At 35.5% G+C, this 19671-nt stretch overlaps 2 protein-coding genes across 2 annotated transcripts in view; one reads left to right on the forward strand and one right to left on the reverse strand.

Moving 5' to 3' along the window:
* phc3 (polyhomeotic homolog 3) overlaps window positions 1-19671 on the reverse strand; it is a 36833-nt gene that overhangs the window by 14320 nt on the left and 2842 nt on the right. The window contains exon 3 of the mRNA XM_016453840.1: window positions 12812-12902. Coding sequence (XP_016309326.1) covers window positions 12812-12902 — 91 coding nt within the window. The remainder of the gene's footprint in view (window positions 1-12811; window positions 12903-19671) is intronic.
* On the forward strand, window positions 12933-16307 carry LOC107663659 (ski-like protein). The gene is made up of 5 exons (XM_016453901.1): window positions 12933-13329; window positions 14238-14407; window positions 14485-14681; window positions 14805-15017; window positions 15819-16307. Exons 1-5 carry the CDS (start codon window positions 13319-13321, stop codon window positions 16026-16028), a joined length of 801 nt encoding a protein of 266 aa, XP_016309387.1. The 5' UTR covers window positions 12933-13318; the 3' UTR covers window positions 16029-16307.

Here is a 19671-nt window from a genome sequence, read left to right on the forward strand (position 1 = left end):
TACCGTGATAAAAGCATTAGCAATTAATCGCAACATGAAAATTTGATACCGGCATATCCCTAATATATATATATATATATATATATATATATATATATATATAATCATGTAACTGGTGTTATGTGTTTGTGTGAGTAACTGGGCTTTATGATACTAGTGGCCACAGATGCTTGAAAGGTCAAATAGCTCAAATATGTTGGTATATTAACAGTAGATCATTTAATAATATGTAGGCCTAGGAGCTGTAAAATATACAATTAGCAAAACACCTCCCATAATGCTTGTAATATCATCACTGTATTTTTACGGTAAAGTTCTGCCAACCACAGCTGCCAGTTGTTTATTTCACCGTAAATTTGACCAAAAATGTACAGTATATTATTATTATAACTCACACCAGGCCGCAGTTGAACAAACATGAAGCATCTGAGCATTTCTGCTTAAAACAAGGCAAATCGGCTACATTAATAATGTGATATTGCGCCATGCCTGCACAACGAAGACGAATAATGCGCTGCCCTTTGTTTCATACGAGCCACAGAAATAAAAATCCCGAGTGTAAATGAAACATTCGTATAGTTATTGGACATCAAGGTTTTAACTCTCTCTCTCCGTGCAATAACTGTGAAACCTGAACGACATTAATGGACACATACCAAAAAGCGCCGCGCGCACAGGTGCCAGAATGCCACGCGTGTTTCAATGTTTATGCGCGAGCCGCAGTCATTTGTGAATAAACACCCACGGCGATTCCCCAAAAACATCCCCGTATTTGTCATAACATTTCGACGGCCTGTAACGGAGCGGCTGAAACCGCAATAAAAAGAAATGCACAGGTCCTACAAAAAGCCCGCTGAATACGACGGCGCCTTGCAGAGTCTGTGCGTTTATGCCTTATGTTCATTCCGCGGGTCATTATTTTGGTCATATATTGAAAATGGGCGTGTGTTCGTGCAGTGACAGCTAGAGCCCTCTGTCCGTCCCTGAAGACCTGCACTTCCCTAAATTATGGCGAGGCGTGATGCATATAAAAGCAGCTGCCTTTTATCGAGCACACGGCGACAAATCAACTTAATTTGCTGCGCATCGAAATACTCAAAATGAAAGTCAAAAGGGAAAATGATGATGCCCTGTGCGCGAGCGTGCGCTCCTCCCTTTCCAACCGAGCCGGTCGCGGACCTTTCCTAATTATCCATCTTTTTACGACTGATTAATGACCGTTCAAGGTAATCCTACCTGTCCGAAGTCAACGGGGTAGTTCTCCCATCACACACTGACCGTTTTCAGCGACTGCTACAATCCCGTCATGTCCTAATGCGTCAAAGGTAAAAGTAGAGACCGATAGAAATTCATCAGGGCGGTGAATGTTACAGCACCGCTTACAGTGTAGGAGGACCATGCTTCTGTCGTTTAAAAATATAAGGAAATGTGCCTATACACTTCGCAGCAGGCACAACATGCTTATATTTGTGCACGTATCATCACCCAAAACAGAGTTTTGTTGTGTGCATGTATATTTTATATTGCCGCTTATCCATTGTGAAGCTAATAATAACCATTCTAATAATAAAGCTTCTTGAATCGATTACTGAGAGACTGAGTAAATGACCACAGAGCTCTCTTTGGGAATACTAATTTACGGCTAGGCTACATAACGGCAAATTTAACCCTTAGTGAACCAAGCATTATCGATTAGGCCTATGTCTATTTTATATGGACTAACCCAACTATTGGGTTACATTTTTAAATCAACTTTTTAACCCAAAAGTTGGGTTAGTCCATATTTGAAACCAAAGTTGGGTTGAAACAACCCAGTATTTTTTAGATTACTTTTAATATGATTTAATTTAGGATATTATCTTTATTTTATAGAATGGAGGATAGAATCTTTAGTATTGTATATAATCAACGTAGGAAAAATATAATTTGTAAAATATTTTGAAAATTTCTAAATGTCTTCCAAATGTATCGCGAGCGAGTGAGGTAGTAACCATAGCAACAGTAGGCTCGGTCGCAACAGACTGCGACGCAGAAATGACAGAAATATCTAAAAATAAAATGTATGCACCTTTGTATTATTATTATTATTTAATTAGTAGCAGTAGATCTGCTAGTTGTTGCAGTACCGGTTACTATGGGTTACCGTGAGATCACCACCAGTGGCCAGTGTGCCTTGCGTGCTCAGTAATCGGATCAGACACGCGGTTGCGCTGTTTACGGTTGTCCACTAAACTTTACTTTCTCTTATGCAAGACACCGATTCCTTTGAATTAAAATATCGGGTTTATCTGGCTGGTTAAAACCGGTGCATTAAGTTTCGTCAATGGAATAAGGGAATTTGCAAATCAGTGAGAGTCAGGTGAGAGGTTTAATGTCTCAATGTTAATCTATCATTGCAAATATGCCGGACACGAGACTTATAAAGCCAAAACCTGTTGCTACGAAACCTAAGAAAGCCAGTACAGCTGAAACCACACCTGCTGTCAGGACCAGAGATGTCGGTCACCGCAAAAACAGGGCATCAAGCTACCCAAGATGCACCCATGAGACCGAATACAAACCCAAAGCAACGGAGAGAAGCAATAAAGCAATGCAGGCGAACCTGCAGAGACTTCAGAGACTTCACCGAGGTCAAAACCTTCAAAATATGCACCGAAGGAACGCCCAATGCCAAAAACATATTCACATGCGCTTTCTGAAATCTACAGGTAGGACAGTGCCAGTGGAAACATATGGTGGATCAGGTCTTAATCCAAGCATCAGCAGTAAACTGTGTAGTTACTAGTTGCCATAGAAAATCCGTTAGAGCTTGTTTTGTTCACTCAAATAATTATTTTTGATCACTGACACTTTCCTATTTTTTGTGTGACAGTCAAAAGGCATTAACGCCCAATGCCAAAAACATATTCACATAAGCTTTCTGAAATCTACAGGTAGGACAGTGCCAGTGGAAATATATGGTGGATCAGGTCTTAATCCAAGCATCAGCAGTAAACTGTGTAGTTACTAGTTGCCATAGAAAATCCGTTAGAGCTTGTTTTGTTCACTCAAATAATTATTTTTGATCACTGACACTTTCCTATTTTTTGTGTGACAGTCAAAAGGCATTTACAGTATTTGCACCAAACCCAAAGTAAAGACAAGATATTCAGCAAAGTAGGTATACTGTGCTGCAGCATCACACTCTGATCTTTCTTTCTTTCTTTCTTTCTTCTAAATGGGTGATTCTTCAATTAGGGGAAACTTAAGATTCTAACCAATTATTTTAAAGAAAATGTTTTAAATTAAAGATTTAATTGCATCTCTCCTAAATTGTCTCCTCAACTACTATTTAAATGTAAGTGTTAAAATTTAGGAAATTTTCATTTACACTTTTCCTAAGAATTAAAAAAAAAAAAACTTAGTTGGTATTTAAGTTTACAATTATTTCTTTAAAATAGCAAATAATCATTCATCACACCATTTTAGACAACAATTTCTGTAAAAAAAAAAAAAAAGTTTTTTTGGAAGTGACAAGAGCACAGTATATATTAGTCTATATCACTGAACGCATTTTAAATTTCTGTACATTTTTAAATATGTGATATTTTCAGTTGTTACGTTTAAAAGGAAGTTAGAAGGTAAGCAAGCAGTCAATGCTCACTGACTGAATGCTTTGCTGTTTAACAGAGGCAGAAGCAGAACTGGCAGCTCTGGAGGATCTGCGCTTGAGTCGGGCCATGGGTTACATTTCCATATCTCCTAGTACTGTGGGTGAGTCATTCAACCAACCATATCAGAAAACAAATATGAGAAGTCTACTGATGAGTCTGTTTGATAGGATTCAAATAAAAAGAAATTGTGTTATGACCACTAGGGTGAGTTAAAGTTCCTTTTATACATGAATATCTGGATAGGTCTGGGACAACCTTAAAAGCAATGAGTGTAGAAACTGATCAGTACTTTACATTATGATCCCTGGGTCACCACATTAGATCAACTGTTTCTACATGTGTTCTTCAAATAGAATACCTCAATATTTTCAGAATAAGTCTGGTTTTACCATGTCTGCTACTTTCCCAGGTGGGTGCTTAACTCTGGAGGAGGTCAGGGCAAAACAAGGGCAAACAAGAAATGCAAATCAAGAGAAGACAAAAGCAGGTAAGACCAAAATGATAACCAGTGAACCAAAACTTCTCCATATATAATAAGCACAGTGATCTGATGAATGTCTTTTTCCCTTTCAGGTTAAAAATGTGGTTTAGAAGCTTCTTAAGTTGTGCAAAAATAATGGTTAGAATACTGCCAACAACAGATGAACATTATATTTCGATCTAGTTTTCTTTTTAATTTTAAAAGTGCAGCTAATCTCCATGGACTTTCTAATGTGAGCTTATGTTCTAAATCTATATTCATTCTATATTCAAGAATTTGTGACATGCATGACTTGATGTGAAATGCAAATACTCATCAATAGACAGTATACTGACAAACAGGTTGTATATTAAAATTAAAGAATAATTTACAGAATATAATGACCGTGTGTTTGTTATATTTAGTGCACACAAACTACTAAAATGTTGAAAAATGTTTTGAAAACGGTGTAAAATTCTTTTTCTTTCTTATAAAATTTTAAGTGACAAAAACACATTGTGTTATTACAATTGTGAAGCATGGTGTAGTAATTCAGAATATAATGACCGTGTGTTTGTTATATTTAGTATATTATATACTACTAAAATGTTGAAAAATGTTTTGAAAACGGTGTAAAATTCTTTTTCTTTCTTATAAAATTTTAAGTGACAAAAACACATTGTGTTATTACAATTGTGAAGCATGGTGTAGTAATTCAGCTTAATTTGGTCTATTATTTCATGCAAACAGTCCTCCTTGTGATCTGTTTTTCCTCTGTTTCTTAGCAACAAGGATTTTTCTGTCTTTGTTTTGTCCTCTGTGTATATTCTGGGAGCTGTCTGCTTTGAAGGTTCCAAAAATATGAACCAGGGTCCTGTTGAACGGTTCAAGAGGAGAGTAACAACATAATGAAAGGTAGATAGGTGAGGGCAAATAAATTAATAAAATAAATTATTAAATTGGGCATCATGGAGCAGTACTCTTCCCTGGTAAATTAAAGGAATAGTTCACTCAATGAACGTTTGCTGAAAATGTACTCACCCTCAGGCCATAAGATGTAGATGAGTTTGTTTTTTCATCGGAGCAGATTTGGAGAAATGTAGCATTGCATCACTTTCTCGCCAATGCATTAGTGAATGGGTGCCATCAGAATGAGAGTCCAAACAGCTGATAAAAACATCACAAATAATCCACATGACTCCAATCCATCAGTTAACGTCTTGTGAAGTGAAAAGCCATGTTTTACCATGCATTGAAACACTCTTAAAATGGTTCCTCTGAGAGTCTGGAAGTAATGAAAAGTAAAAGCCAAAGGCCCCAAAAGGACATTATATATAGGATATTGGCTTTGCACAAACATGCACAGTGGAAAACCAGTGTTACAGATATTTTCAAATGGCCTTTAAATACCCTTAAATGGTATTTTTGTTTAAATAACAATGATTTAGTTAAGGAATATAATTTTATGATGCTTACATTCTTTCTTTCTAACACATAGTTGTACAAAAGTCTAACCATGAGGGTGTTTCCTCTGAATTGAGTAATCCAGGCATAGGTCAGGGTGTGAACAACATGTTAGCATCTAAACTATAGAAATGCAAACCTTGACACAAATGAAAGTCAAATTAGAGCCATTTGTCTTATGCTAATTTCCACATGGAAAAGAACACAAAGAAGAAAGACAATGCAAATGGCTGTGTGAAGGTGTCATTGCACAAAATGTAAACAGAATGTAAAGAAATATTCATGCTCAAATACAATATATTGCGTGATTATGAGGCCACTACCTCCATTAACACACAACCATCTTGTATCAAAAATAAAGATTAACCTATATATTTTATATATAATATAAAAAAATAGAGATTTGGTATCAAGTTGCAAATACTCTTAAAGACAATGTTGAAGGTAAATTAAAAGCTATGAATGTTTACAGTTACTTAATACCAGCTGGTCTAAGCACTATGACATAATACCCCCCACTACACTGGAAAACACATGATTTACATAAACAAAGGCCAAAGGATGAATAAGCAAGTTACGCTGTGTGTTAGTCACAGTAATGTGATGCTGAATGACAGGATTGAACTAAATATATATAGCCTAGATAATATGATTAATAATGGTACTACAGTATGTGGATATGACTGAATTAAATATATATATATATATATATATATATATTTGCAATCTAGAAAATTATTAAGAATCAGTGTAAAAAAAAAACACATAAGGAGACTAGAGCTAGTTATCAGACGAGAAAGCTATCACAAAGGCTATCAAAAGTCAAAAGTCAAATTCAGTTCAAAACTGTCTTAAAACAGAATAATGTCTGAGAATTTTGTCTTCCAAACTAAAATTTCAGTAGCATAATATTTCTACTATATTCTCGGGTACACATTCAAGCAAAAGTACTTTGCAAATTATACCTACAATGTATTAATCACTACTTCTGTAAGTCAAAACAATTCTATGACTTTTTATGATTACATTATTTGCTGAAACACTGATAATAGCTATACACCATATATAATGTGACAACTAGTTTTTTTTTATTTTTTTATAAACCCACTCTATAAAATACTCCATAAAGTAAATACAAATGTGGGACTATTATCCATGGTCCCCTACTGGTGTTTTCTTCATTTTAAAATGACTTAATATCATAATTGCATAATATTTTGGGCAATTAACCTGTGTTTATTAAGCAACAAGATAACCAAGAGAAAATCAGTTTTACAAATGTCTGCACACAGACACACCTTTACCATGGTTCACAATAATTCGTGCATGTTTACCGCACGTAAACCCTAGATAGCCAGACAGACTTCCTACTCTTGTTACGGTTGCTATGGCTATGGTCGGTAGAAGCGACCGAATGGAAATCAGTGATTGGACAGTTGAAAAGTCATTCATAGAGCTTCCCCAATCGGTGATTAGTTTAAGGGCGGGACTAATAGACATGCGGGTAACGCCCCCAGATCGTGAGACAGACTTCCTCCGCTAATCTCGCCGTCTAGCCGTGGCACCCGTCGGGTGACGTAGGTTGTTGGGTTGTGGATTGACGTTGTATGAAGTCCGCACGCACCAGTGTTATCGTGTCAGCGCGACGGGCGCTCGTTCGACTGTGAACTCCGAGACGGAATCCCGTGATATAAAAATACAATTATTTCACGCGCTTTTCTTATCTTCTCGTCAAAACAACGTTAAATGATACTTCAGATTTAAAGGTATGCTTGAATACACGTTGTTTTTTCGGTTAACATTTTCTATAACGAAAGCACGTATTTTCAATATTTAATATTTCAATATATGATTATTCATATATTCAGTTCCTCATGATATGATTGCTTCCCGTGCCTTTACATGAAATGCCTTCTTTAGCGTATTAAATCTTAAAGGATTATTTTCGACTGTTTCAGTTGAATTTTACATGTGATATTTTCTAAGATTACTCATACATATGAAATTTGATGATCGACAGCAATCGGCTACGGTTATAGTTTATTTCCTTCAAGTGTTGTTAGAAAAAAATTACAATGTAGCCTATGTTTTTTCATCATCGCTTTGATCATATTTCATACAAGCAGAACCTAAATATTTCTATCACCACTAAATCTAAAGAACCCGACAATTTTTGGGTCGGTTCCAACATATGGGGGTAGTCCCGCAGAGGTCTCTGGCACAAGTGAATGTCATTACCAAGGCAGAGGGGGGAGGGGCGGAGCTCTAAGACCGGTCAGAGGGGAGTGGCTTTGTGAAGAGGGCGGGGCCTCTCGCTGTGAGAGGGGGTGTAAAGTCTATTATATGCAGTCACAACACATTACAGATATGATTATTACATTATTTGTGAGATGATTGCACTATCACTGACGAAAGACATAACCGTTTTAAATAACGAGACTAATACTATTAACCCTTCCTGGAAACGAGTTTAGACTCTTTATAATTATTTAAAAGATAGATGAATGAATCGAATTTCCCAGAAATGGAAATGTCCATATCAGAGTTACTTTAATATCATTGAGATACTATTATACTTTCTATTCATATTTTACATTGAATGCTTTAATTTTAATTTTAGTTAAGGTTTTAGCAATTTTGTTGTGTTTTTGTAATCTTTTTTAATATGTTATTAATGCATTTTTGTGATATATATATTTTTTATAATTTTTTTATTTCTATTTTAGTTTAGTTATTTTACTTCATCAGGAAATATTTGAATAGTTGCTTTGACAACTAGCTGAAATATAAAGTTTATTATATTTTATTTTATTTCAGTTAATGTTTATTTTATTTCAATTAGTTTTTTATGGTTTTAATGTTAGTATCGGTTTTAGTTTTAGTTAACTAAATCCTAGTTGAATGTCTGTATAGTTTTTTATTCATTCTTATTTCAGTTTAGTATTATGAATTTTAGTACATCAAGTTAAACTAAATGAAAATGAGAAATGCTGCCTTAAAATTCTGAAAAACAATGTTTTTAAATATATTTAGTTTTATTTAAGTTAAAGGGGTCCTGTTATGCTCTTTTACAAAGTCTTGATTTTATTTTGTGGGTGTACTAGAACAGGCTCTCATACTAGGTTGTTCGAAAAACACATTATTTTTCACATATTTTACATTATTACAACTTCTCCCCAGTCTGGCATGAAAGGCTCGAATAGTTCCTGTATCAAATTAAGGCCCGCCCTCTGAAATACGAAATGTGCTGTGATCGGTTAGCTGGGCCAGTGTGTGCTGTGATTGGTTAGCTGGGCCAGTGTGTATTGTGATTGGCACCACTCGGCGCCTGGTCGGGAAATGTCACGTCACTTACCATAGCCGCCTGCGAGCTTCAGTGTAAATATTGCATCAAAATCAAATCAATTTGAGCGCGATTTAAACCTGGATGATTGTAATCACTCTTAAGTTCGTCTGCCTTGGGAAAGCTAGCGTGTCTCCGACATAGTGATAACACTCGTTGCCTTCTCTAGTGCAGCTCGACCAGGTCTCGTCCCATTCGTCGATATTTGTGACATCACAAATCCTGGAAAATATGCGTTGTAGTCCAAACGAGTCGTTCATTGCAGTTTTTGAAAAAGTGATTTCTGTTAAATAAAATATTTCCCTTTGAAGTGGACTTTGAGCTTTGTAACTTTGCAGATCTTTTTTATGCGCAAACAGCAACATTACAGATTAACTAAAGTTGAAAAAGTGAAAACGCATAATAGGACCCCTTTAACATTTATTTTATTTAAGTTATGAAAATGTTTTAATGGTCTTAGTTTTAGTTAATATAATAACCGTGGTTCAGTTTATGTCATGTTATGTCTTTTTAAAAAATAAAATATCAAAGTAATGAATTATATTAGATTTTTTATTTGTACTTTTTATTTAAAACCTTTATTATTATTATTATTATTATTATTATTATTATTAATCTCTGATGCTTGTTTTGAATTTTCAGCCATCTGGGAAGTGTTAAAGGCTTACTATGATCCACATATAAAAAGCACTGCATTCCTGATACTTCCTCTGTGTATCTTCTGGCCCTTGAAGACAACTTGGCGATATCCATAAACAACATTATGGCGACTACTAAGAACAAGCGCCAAGACCTCCCCAAGGAACAGGCACTTCTAAAAGTGCCATTAAAGAGGTTGATGCGAGACAAAGCTGTAGACGGCACACCCATAAAGAAACGTGTGATGGCTGCTCTCAATTTATCCTGCAAAAAAATCCCAGAAACCTCTCTTGGCTATCAGGTCTCAAAGGCAACAAACAAAATGGATGCCAATCCGGATCTGAGCCCTGGTTTGAAGCACACTCTAGCGCAGTTCTCTCTGAGCAGCCAGTGTTCCCTCGGTGGCCCAGCTGCATTCACTGGCCATCATGGTCAGTATAAGATGGCGCCCCCTCTGGCTCAGGGAGGTATGGCAGGGGGACCTGTACTAGTCCCTCCTGACAGCTCAACAGACCTTGGCCTCTGCTGTCTGGAGGGCGAATCCATCTCCTGCTTCTCTGTGGGAGGCGAACTGCGTCTTTGTCTGCCCCAGCTGCTCAACACCGTCCTGCGGGACTTCTCGTTGCAACAGATCAACTCTGTGTGCGACCAGCTGTATTTGTACTGTTCCCGCTGTGATGCCACACAGTTACACATCCTCAAAGTGCTGGGCATCCTTCCTCCAGGGACTCCGTCCTGCGGCCTCATCACGCTGACCGATGCCCAGCGTCTCTGCAACACACTGCTGCATCCAGGCGAGGAACCCTCTCGTGATTCACACAAAGGGCATGGTGATAAAGAGGAGGAAGAGAAAGACGGTGAGGAATCTGGAGGATTTTGGGTGGAACACCAATGTCTGGGCAAGTGTCAAGGCCTGTTTGTACCCCAGCTTTACTTCAGCCCGGATGCACACTGTATCCGTTGTTCCCAATGTCAGATGCTCTTCTGCCCGGAGCGCTTTGTCATGCACTCCCACCGACAGCCAGACAAACGCACATGTCACTGGGGCTTCGATTCAGCCAAGTGGGCCTGCTATCTCCAACTGGCACAAAGACACCTGGGAACAGCGGATGAAAAGATGCTGAAGAAATCTCTGGAGGATATGAAGATGAAGTTCCAGGAAGAGAAGAGGCAGCCGCATGTAGTGAGTATTTCTTATTTGTAATCTATAGTAATTCAGAAATTAAGCAGTTAATGTATTGTTGTAGTATAGCAAAATATGAACAAAGATGGAGAAATAAATATTAGTGGCACCATTTGCATTTATCAGATATTATAAATGAATGTTGTTTTAAAGTTTGCTCTCTTGAACCTTTACGGTGAATCTCACAAAAAAAAAAAAAAAAGAGTTTTTTATCATAAAAAGCACATTTTTTTAGCACCATTAAGATTTTTTGCATTTTAAAACCATAAAGCATTTGATTGATTGATTGATTGATTGATTGATTTTTCTTTACAGTTTATAGTTTATAATTCATTTATACAATAATGTATAAATTCAATTTACAATTAAACTTTTTTTTTTGCATTACAGTCATATGAATAAGATGATTTCTTAATCGTAATAAAGATCAATGTAACAGTGCAAAAAAAGTGTAATAGACTACACAGTTCATTTTTCCTGGTATGTTTTGTGAGATAAAAAAATCTAAGAAAACAAATCACAAATCTAAAAATATATATATTCTTAATCAATGAAAATGAACAAATCACAAATCACACACACATATACAGTATATACATATATATATATATATATTTGATTTGTACTTTTTTATTGATTTTTTTAGATAAAATATGGCATGTTTTGTGAGATTCACCCTTATAAGCAAGTTATCAGGACTAAAGTGTTTGCAGCCGAGAAAGCTTGAAAGACCATATTTGTCTCCGTCCAAAATTTTTTAAAATGTTTTGAGTGGAAAGTAAACAGCAAATCTAATGTTGGGTCAGCTGAATCTAGGTCTCATGCCACACCAGATGTTTCCCGCCGAAGGAAATGGCTCACTAGACTCTCAAACGCCTTCTGACAGAGTCTGCACAAACAGTGGGAGCCACGGCAACAGGGGAGAGAAACAGAGAGAGGAGAGTGGGCGGGAGGGAAGAGAGAGAAACAAAAGACAGTTGAGGAAAGAAAGAGCAAAAAGATTGAGAGAGGGACTGAAAGAGAGTGGCTGGGACATTCTGTTACATGTGCCTGCAGTGTATTGCTCCCCCTTTACAGGCCCAGCACTCACCCTGCAGGACCTCCATCACCAACCAATCAGAGAGCGAACCCCTGGCCCCAGCCTCCCTCTCAGCCAATCAAATCTCAGCGCATTCAGTGAATGCCCATCTCATTAAATAATGCTTAGCCAGAGACTCAACAACATCCCCAGCAATTTTCCCAGATACAGACTAGACTGTTTGTTTACATTTAATATATAATATTAATACATATTAGATATAATATACTTCTAGAGACAATAAAAATGTACAATAAAATAAAACCACTTAGAACACCTTAGCACATCTATCTATCTATCTCTACAATTTTATGACTATATATGGAACCAAATGCACATAAACACCATGTAATGTGCACATCAATGACAATGTTAAGGTTAACTGATATTTGACTATAATTGAACCTTATAGTCAAATCTGGTGCATTTGAGCTGTTTCACAAGGTCACAAATGAATCATATCAATGTAGTGCATTAAGAGTGACCGTCCTGCTCATGTCACTTCGTAAAAAGCAGCGTAGATTAGAGTCCTCGTGCCGTGAGTGCCACGTGACGGCCCCCAGACAGCACACCCTTCCCCCAACCAGAAGCGTTTGAAGTGTTCTCGCACATGACTTCACATGTAAATGTATGAAAGAGTGTGTGAGTGTGTGTTTTTTAATAAACCCGTATTGCTTGTTTTGTTTCTAAGAGACATACACCAAACCGTTCCTACCACCGGTATACAGTTTCAAGAGTATGCTTAGAAAGACTCTATTTCCAGAAGAACCACGTATCGAGTGTTTCGTAACCACAGCAGAGGGACTTTTGAGTACGTGTGAATTGTTACATTATGACCATAAAGGAAATTTCTGTCTCTAGATCGTGTGGGTGTGTGGTTTATATTTTTTTAAGGTCCACATGCTCTGAACGTGCGTGTGGTGTGCAAGCTGGTCGCTGAGGCTTTATGATAGATCAGATGGCCTATTTACATTAAAGCAGTTTACGTTACCGGCTGTTGATGGGAGAAACGTCCACATTTCCTCCAGTGTTCAGATTCAAGGTTCTGTCCTATATTAGGGAGTGCAACATCATCACACGGCCTGTAAAACATGTCAGAATGAGAGTGTTAATCCATTATGAGCTTTCACAATGATATAAAGTCTTATTTACATATTTCTATATCTGGCTTCTCTACTGGAATAGAATGAATCATAAGAACTAAATGTGTGTGTGCATGAAGGTGTGCAGAAGTGACACTGTTAATACTCGTGTGCTTTAGGAGGCTGCTTGGCATGTGAAGGGATTAAAATCAATGTTCAATAAGTAAGAAAACTCAATGGGACTGCTAATACGTTAAGCATTAACACACAATGGGATAATCAATCCCTCTTTGTTAGTGAAACCAGGCTAACAAGTTCTTTTTATCTCTCTCTTTCAGGGAGTATCTTCACCTGCATTTGTGTTCGACTCACGTTTGCTTGCCAGTTTTAAGGAGGACCCCGGCCATGTTGACTTGATGTGGCAAAGGTTCATTTACAAATATACATTATTCAATAATATATAGAAGAAAATCTGATCCTGGCCATATTTCTTCCCCCAAAAAAAAAAGATATGATAATATACAAAGAACAAATAATTTTTTTGTTGTATTGTGACAATGAATGACAATGTTAATGAATTAAAATGCAAAGGTTTGAATTAATTAAAATTCCAAAAAAAAGATATGATAATATACAAAGAACAAATAATTTTTTTTTGTATTGTGACAATGAATGACAATGTTAATGAATTAAAATGCAAAGGTTTGAATTAATTAAAATTGTTACACTGAGATTTAAAAGAATAAATTAATGTGAATTAATGAATAAATAAATAATTGTTATTATGTATTAATATATAAATATTGTATAATTTGGGGTAATATGCTTAATTGTAATGAAAATAATGTCACAATGTAAATAATCTTGTGCTAAAATAGGCATTGCTGTCTGTAAAATATAATTTTGTATTTCTTTCAGTTGATTTTGAGGTGAAAAATGATCTGGACATGTTCTTAAAAGCAGTGCTATTTTAGCATCGAGATATTATTATAGTTTTTGTTTATATTTTGAATTAGAATTTATTTGTATATTTTGTTTTGAATTAGATTTTTTAAATAGATTTTTTTAAATAAAATAAAATAAGGTTCCGTTTTTATATTTTCTTTTCTTTTTCTTTGTGTGTGTGTGTGTCTTTTGACTTCAAACACACATTATGGACTTATAGCACAATGTTAAACACTCAGATCTCAGGGTACTGATAATAATCATATTCACAATTAACATAAAAAAATAAAATATATATACACACACACACACATTACTGTAGTAATTCTACAGCTAGAAGTAGTTTAGTACAAAACAGCAAGTAATTTCCTTTATTGTATTCCTCCCCAGCTGGTACCAGTACATGCCAGACAAGTTGGAAGATAATGGCTTGGCACAACACCCTGGGTATGTGCCTGGAAAGGAAATGGGGTCTACAGGAACAGAGATGCTAGGTGATACTCAGAATGTAAAGAATCAGGAAGAACACAACACCGACCCAAAGACGCCCACCTTTACAGGTCAGTTTGCTTTCACCACAAGTCACATTGCACAAACAAATGTACATGTTTCTTAACGAGAGATCTAACTGATATAGGGCAAGAAAGACATGGCCAGTCAGACGATGCCAGTCCAGATGAATGGCAGAAAGTAGATACAGCAGCTTATAAGCGGTTGGTTGGTGTGACTGTGGAGCACAGTAAGGACGGCATGGTGATGGAGCTACTTCAGATGTACAGTGCTCAACACAACAAACTTCAGTCAACACTACGCAGACAGAAACAGCTTGAAAAGGTTTTTACCCCGACTAGATTACGATACAGCACACATAATGTGTTTTTAGCACCTCCTTTTCATTTGCCAGAAGGTGCGTGTGAGTAACTGATGACTCTTTCTCACTCTGATACTTGTGAACAGGAGCTGCAGGCTCCGCATCAAGGTGAAGCCATAGACCGGTGTGACCTACACGGGGAGCTGGAGGCAGTTCAGACTGAACATGCTCAGAGGATCGGTGAAGTCCAACAGGAACAGAGAAAGTTAAAGTCCCGACTCGACCAGCTGAGGCAGCAAGGCTGCAGATGCAAAGAACTGGGTACTGAGCCGCACCAGGACACTATCTATGCCAAACAGGTATCGACCAATCATACACATCCACACAAGACCATGTCAGGTTCATAATTTGTCATACTATTTTTTTAAATGAATTTTTTAGGATAAAATTTAATTTTAAAGTTTAATTTCAATTGTAAAGAAGTTTCTTATGCTCACCAAGGCTGGATTTATTTGATAAAAAATACTGTAAAAACAGTAATATTGTGAAATATTATTACAATTTAAAATAGCTGTTTTCTATTTTAATATATTTTAAAATGTAATTTATTCCTGTGATGGCAAAGCTGAATTTTCAGCATCATTACTCCAGTCTTCAGTGTCACATGATCCTTCAGAAATCACTCTAATATGCTGATTTGCTGCTCAAGAAACAGTTCTTATAATTATCAATGTTGAAAACAATCGTGCTTCTTAATATTTTTGTGGAAGTCATGATATATTTTTTTCTGGATTCTGTAATAAATAGAAAGTTCAAAGGAACAGCATTTATATATATATATATATATAAATCTTTGGTAGCATTATAAATGTCTTTACTGACACAATTTAATGTATACTTGCAGAATAAGCAAGTAATTTCAATAAGTAATTTCTTAAAAAGAAAAAAGAAAATCTTACTGACTCCAAATGAATGGTGGAAAATATATGACATACTAATAAAAAAAATATATATATAAAAAAATATATATTTTTTTATACGAACAGTACAATACAAATATATATATATATTATTATTATATATTTTTTTTATATTTATATATTTAATTATTAAAAGAATAATAGAGTCACTTTAACTGACCAAAGGCATCCTGTGCTTAGTTATCAGAACTGCGTCAGAGGCTGGACCGCGCTGAGGAAGACCGTGAAGAGCTGCAGGAAGAGCTACGCAGAGAGCGAGAAGCCAGAGAGAGGCTGGAGTGTACCATCTCTGAGCTCAAACATCAGATGAGGGAAACCGGCCTCCCTGCTTCAGTGGACAGTCCCATGTTTTCAGTCTCTAGTGACACACACATGCACCCGACGGCTTAGTGTGGTCTACGGTCACCAATCCGCAACCTGATTTCTGTGATCAAGATTCATTTTGGAATGGTGTCTCCTTTTTAAAATTGGATGCCAAAGTTGTTTTAATTGCAGTTCTACGGAACAATTATACAATTTGGGTCGTCCTGAGTTGGTTTGGGTTTAATGCTGTGAATTTGTCACTATTGAGATGAACTGATTTTTTTGGACATTTTTGGTGTTTTGATACAAATTAAGTAGTTAGAGATATTATGCAAACCACTAATCCTGCAAGCGTACAATCAACACCATCCATTTTGATTTATCAGTCCTAGGACTACTGATATCAAATTATTATTTTTTTGTAAATATTGGAATTGTTTAAAAATATATCACAACTGATATTGTTTGAAAAATATTTATTGTTTATGAATAAATGTTATGTGAATATTCTTATGTCAAATTATACATATTTAACTTTCTTTTTGCCATATTTTTGTTTATATTTTATGCAGGTTATGCTCATTATGAATGTACAAAATATATGCATGTGTACTTTCATAAAATATGGATAAATATACTATGTTTACACTGTGGTATGAAGTTCAGATATAACAGAAAATGTTTTCTATGCTATTTACAATGAATGTTTGCCTCTTTTAATGACCACCAATTTTATTCTCTCATTTTGAGGACCTTTAAAACCAAACTGAAAAAAAAACCAAACAAAGAGAATTATAGATTTTAAAAGTGATGATAAATGTTAAAACACTCATTGCCTCAACCTTTACAGTTTAAGTATATGACATGGTCCTTGTACTTTACATTCCATAAATTGTCTAGACAAACAGGTCTGTATGTACTTTGCTCAGAGAAAGATGTGTTATTCTTATATGTGTGAGAAAGTAAATTATGTATTGATATTATTTGCTGTAACTGACAATCAGCGTGTTTATCTGTAATTGCTTTTATATCCAAAATTGAACAGTTAAGATTAATTAAATAGTTGCTACCTCAAACGAACACATACAGATATATACATAGAAAATATTGGTTATGTATTTATGTATAGAAGTGAATGGATGGAGTAGTCAGGTGTATGACTGATAAATACCTCTGTGTTGCTGCTATGACATTTCTTTATATGATTTTCTTCCTTTTTTCAGTTTCCAGATAATTTAAAGATGCATGTGAGATTGAAGAAATATATATATATATAATACAGATATACTGAGTATTGTTTCCTAACCTTTAAGCCAAACATAATTTCACAAAAATGTTGTCAAGTACAAAATATTAATTATCGTTGCCAGTGCCATCTTTTGTGTGTATGGTATAACATGACACTCTTGTCCTACCTCCACTGTGATCGAGACACTTTGTTATACCCACCAACTTTTGTATTTCATCTTTCTACATTCACTCATGGTAAATGATATATTAATGTGCTGTTGGGGAAAATAATAAAAATGATTATATATAATTATATACATTGACTTGTATCTTTTAAAAGGCTCGTATAAAAGCGAATTTACTGGTCTAATAATAAAAAAGCGCCTTTGTAACCTCAGTTAATATCAAAATATCAGAGTTACGATATTCAGTGCCAAATACTACAATAAAACTGGTTACTGTAGGCCTATTATATATCACTGCCATTAAAAATAATTAAAATGACAGAGGTACCCTGAAAGCTTCTTAAGACTGCTTGAAGGAGATTTCATATTTATTTTTCATGGTTTTAAAGCACTAACTGTAGTAACTATTTCAGCAGAAACCAGTTTCCATGGTTACCATAGTAAACCTTTCTTAAGGAGGTCTTCTGGCACATATCTTCACCATCTCCGGTGTCCACTCAGCTAATTCATGGGTTTGTGCAATTTTCATAAATGAATAACTAACATTTTAAATGAATGGCGCTTTACTGGCATAAAGTTGGCTTGACCTTGGACATTCGATATTCGCAAATTTAGGGACTGTCTCTAAAGTTACATGCAATATTGGTATACACTTTTCTAACGTCAATAGCATTTGAGGAGAATGACTTACAGTAATAAAAAAACTGTAAAGTGTTCATTTAGGTGTCAACTACAATGCACGCCTTATACATTTTTAATATTTATTAAAATAAACTCTAAATCATATGTAAAATATGCTATTTTCATTACCGAATAAGCTCAAATGCAAAATATGCCATAATTTAAAGCTCAATAGTATTTGAGCAGAATGACTTACAGTTATAAAACAAACTGTAAACTGTTCATCCAGGTGTCAACTATAATGCACACCTTTTACATTTCTTATATTTGTTAAAATAAACTGTAAATCATATGTAAAAATTCTATTTTTTCACTACCGAATGGGCTCAAACGCAAATTTAAAGCTCAATAGCATTTGAGCAGAATGACTTACAGTCATAAAAACAACTGTAAACTGTTCATCTAGGAGTCAACTATAATGCGCACCTTTTACATTTTTGATATTTATTAAAATAAACTGTAAATCATATGTAAAAATTCTATTTTTTCACTACCGAATGGGCTCAAACGCAAATTTAAAGCTCAATAGCATTTGAGCAGAATGACTTACAGTCATAAAAACAACTGTAAACTGTTCATCCAGGTGTCAACTATAATGCACAGCTTTTACATTTTTGATATTTATTAAAATAAACCCTAAATCATATGTAAAATATGCTATTTTCACTACCGAATAAGCTCAAATGCAAAATATGCCATAATTTAAAGTTCAATAGTATTTGAGCAGAATGACTTACAGTCATAAAAACAACTGTAAACTGTTCATCTAGGTGTCAACTATAATGAAAACCTTATACATTTTTGATATTTATTAAAATAAACTGTAAATCATATGTAAAAAATGCTACTTTTTCCCAACAAATGGGCTCAAATGCAAAATATACCCTAATTTAAAGCTTAAAGGGGTCATATGATGCAATTTCACGTTTTCCTTTCTCTTTGGAGTGTTACAAGCTGTTCGTGAATAGATAAGATCCCTAAAGTTGCAAAGACTAAAGTCTCAAACCCAACGAGATATTCTTTATAAAAGTTAAGACTCGTCCACGCCCTCCTAAAACGGCTCGTTCTAACACGCCCCCACATGTCTATGTCACGATGTGGGAAGATTTGCATAACACTGCCCAAATGTTCATGCAAAAAAAGAAGGCGTAACTTTGATTCTCACTGTAGTACTGTTGCCGCCGCCGCCATGTTGTGGAGACGCTGTTTTTCGTTGCGAAAGCGAAACTACTTTGTTTGGCCTTCCAAAAGAGGACACAACTAGAAATCAGTGGTTAAGTTGTATTTACAACACTGTTATAGAACAGTTCAACCCAAATATTCAGATGTGTGCAGCGCATTTTACGGAAGACTGAACCTGGGAGAGCAAAAGCTGTTTCTATAAAGTGGGGCAATTCCAACTTTGCAAGGACAGTCTGGAGCTTCTGACTCACAGCATATAAGTACGTTTTCATATTTAAAGAATTTGCCACTGATGATTAAACGCGAGTTTTGGGCAGTGTAGAGTAGCGCTTGTTGTTTGTCATTTCTCCGATCACAAATGCAGACATGGTTTTATGTTTACGTGGCGCGATGCAACGCATAACAAAATAATGTTTTTTGAACCTTAAACCGCATAAACACATTTCATTACA

Source organism: Sinocyclocheilus anshuiensis, unplaced genomic scaffold (genome assembly GCF_001515605.1).
Source record: "Sinocyclocheilus anshuiensis isolate Anshui unplaced genomic scaffold, SAMN03320099.WGS_v1.1 scaffold928, whole genome shotgun sequence".
Classification (NCBI taxonomy): Eukaryota; Metazoa; Chordata; class Actinopteri; order Cypriniformes; family Cyprinidae; genus Sinocyclocheilus; species Sinocyclocheilus anshuiensis.

What these genes read in the sequence shown, in the direction of transcription:
- LOC107663659 (XM_016453901.1), top strand. An exon ending in AAAGACGCCCACCTTTACAG is followed by an intron (nt 14,408 to 14,484) that starts GTCAGTTTGCTT and finishes TAACTGATATAG; the next exon opens with GGCAAGAAAGACATGGCCAG. An exon ending in GACAGAAACAGCTTGAAAAG is followed by an intron (nt 14,682 to 14,804) that starts GTTTTTACCCCG and finishes ACTTGTGAACAG; the next exon opens with GAGCTGCAGGCTCCGCATCA.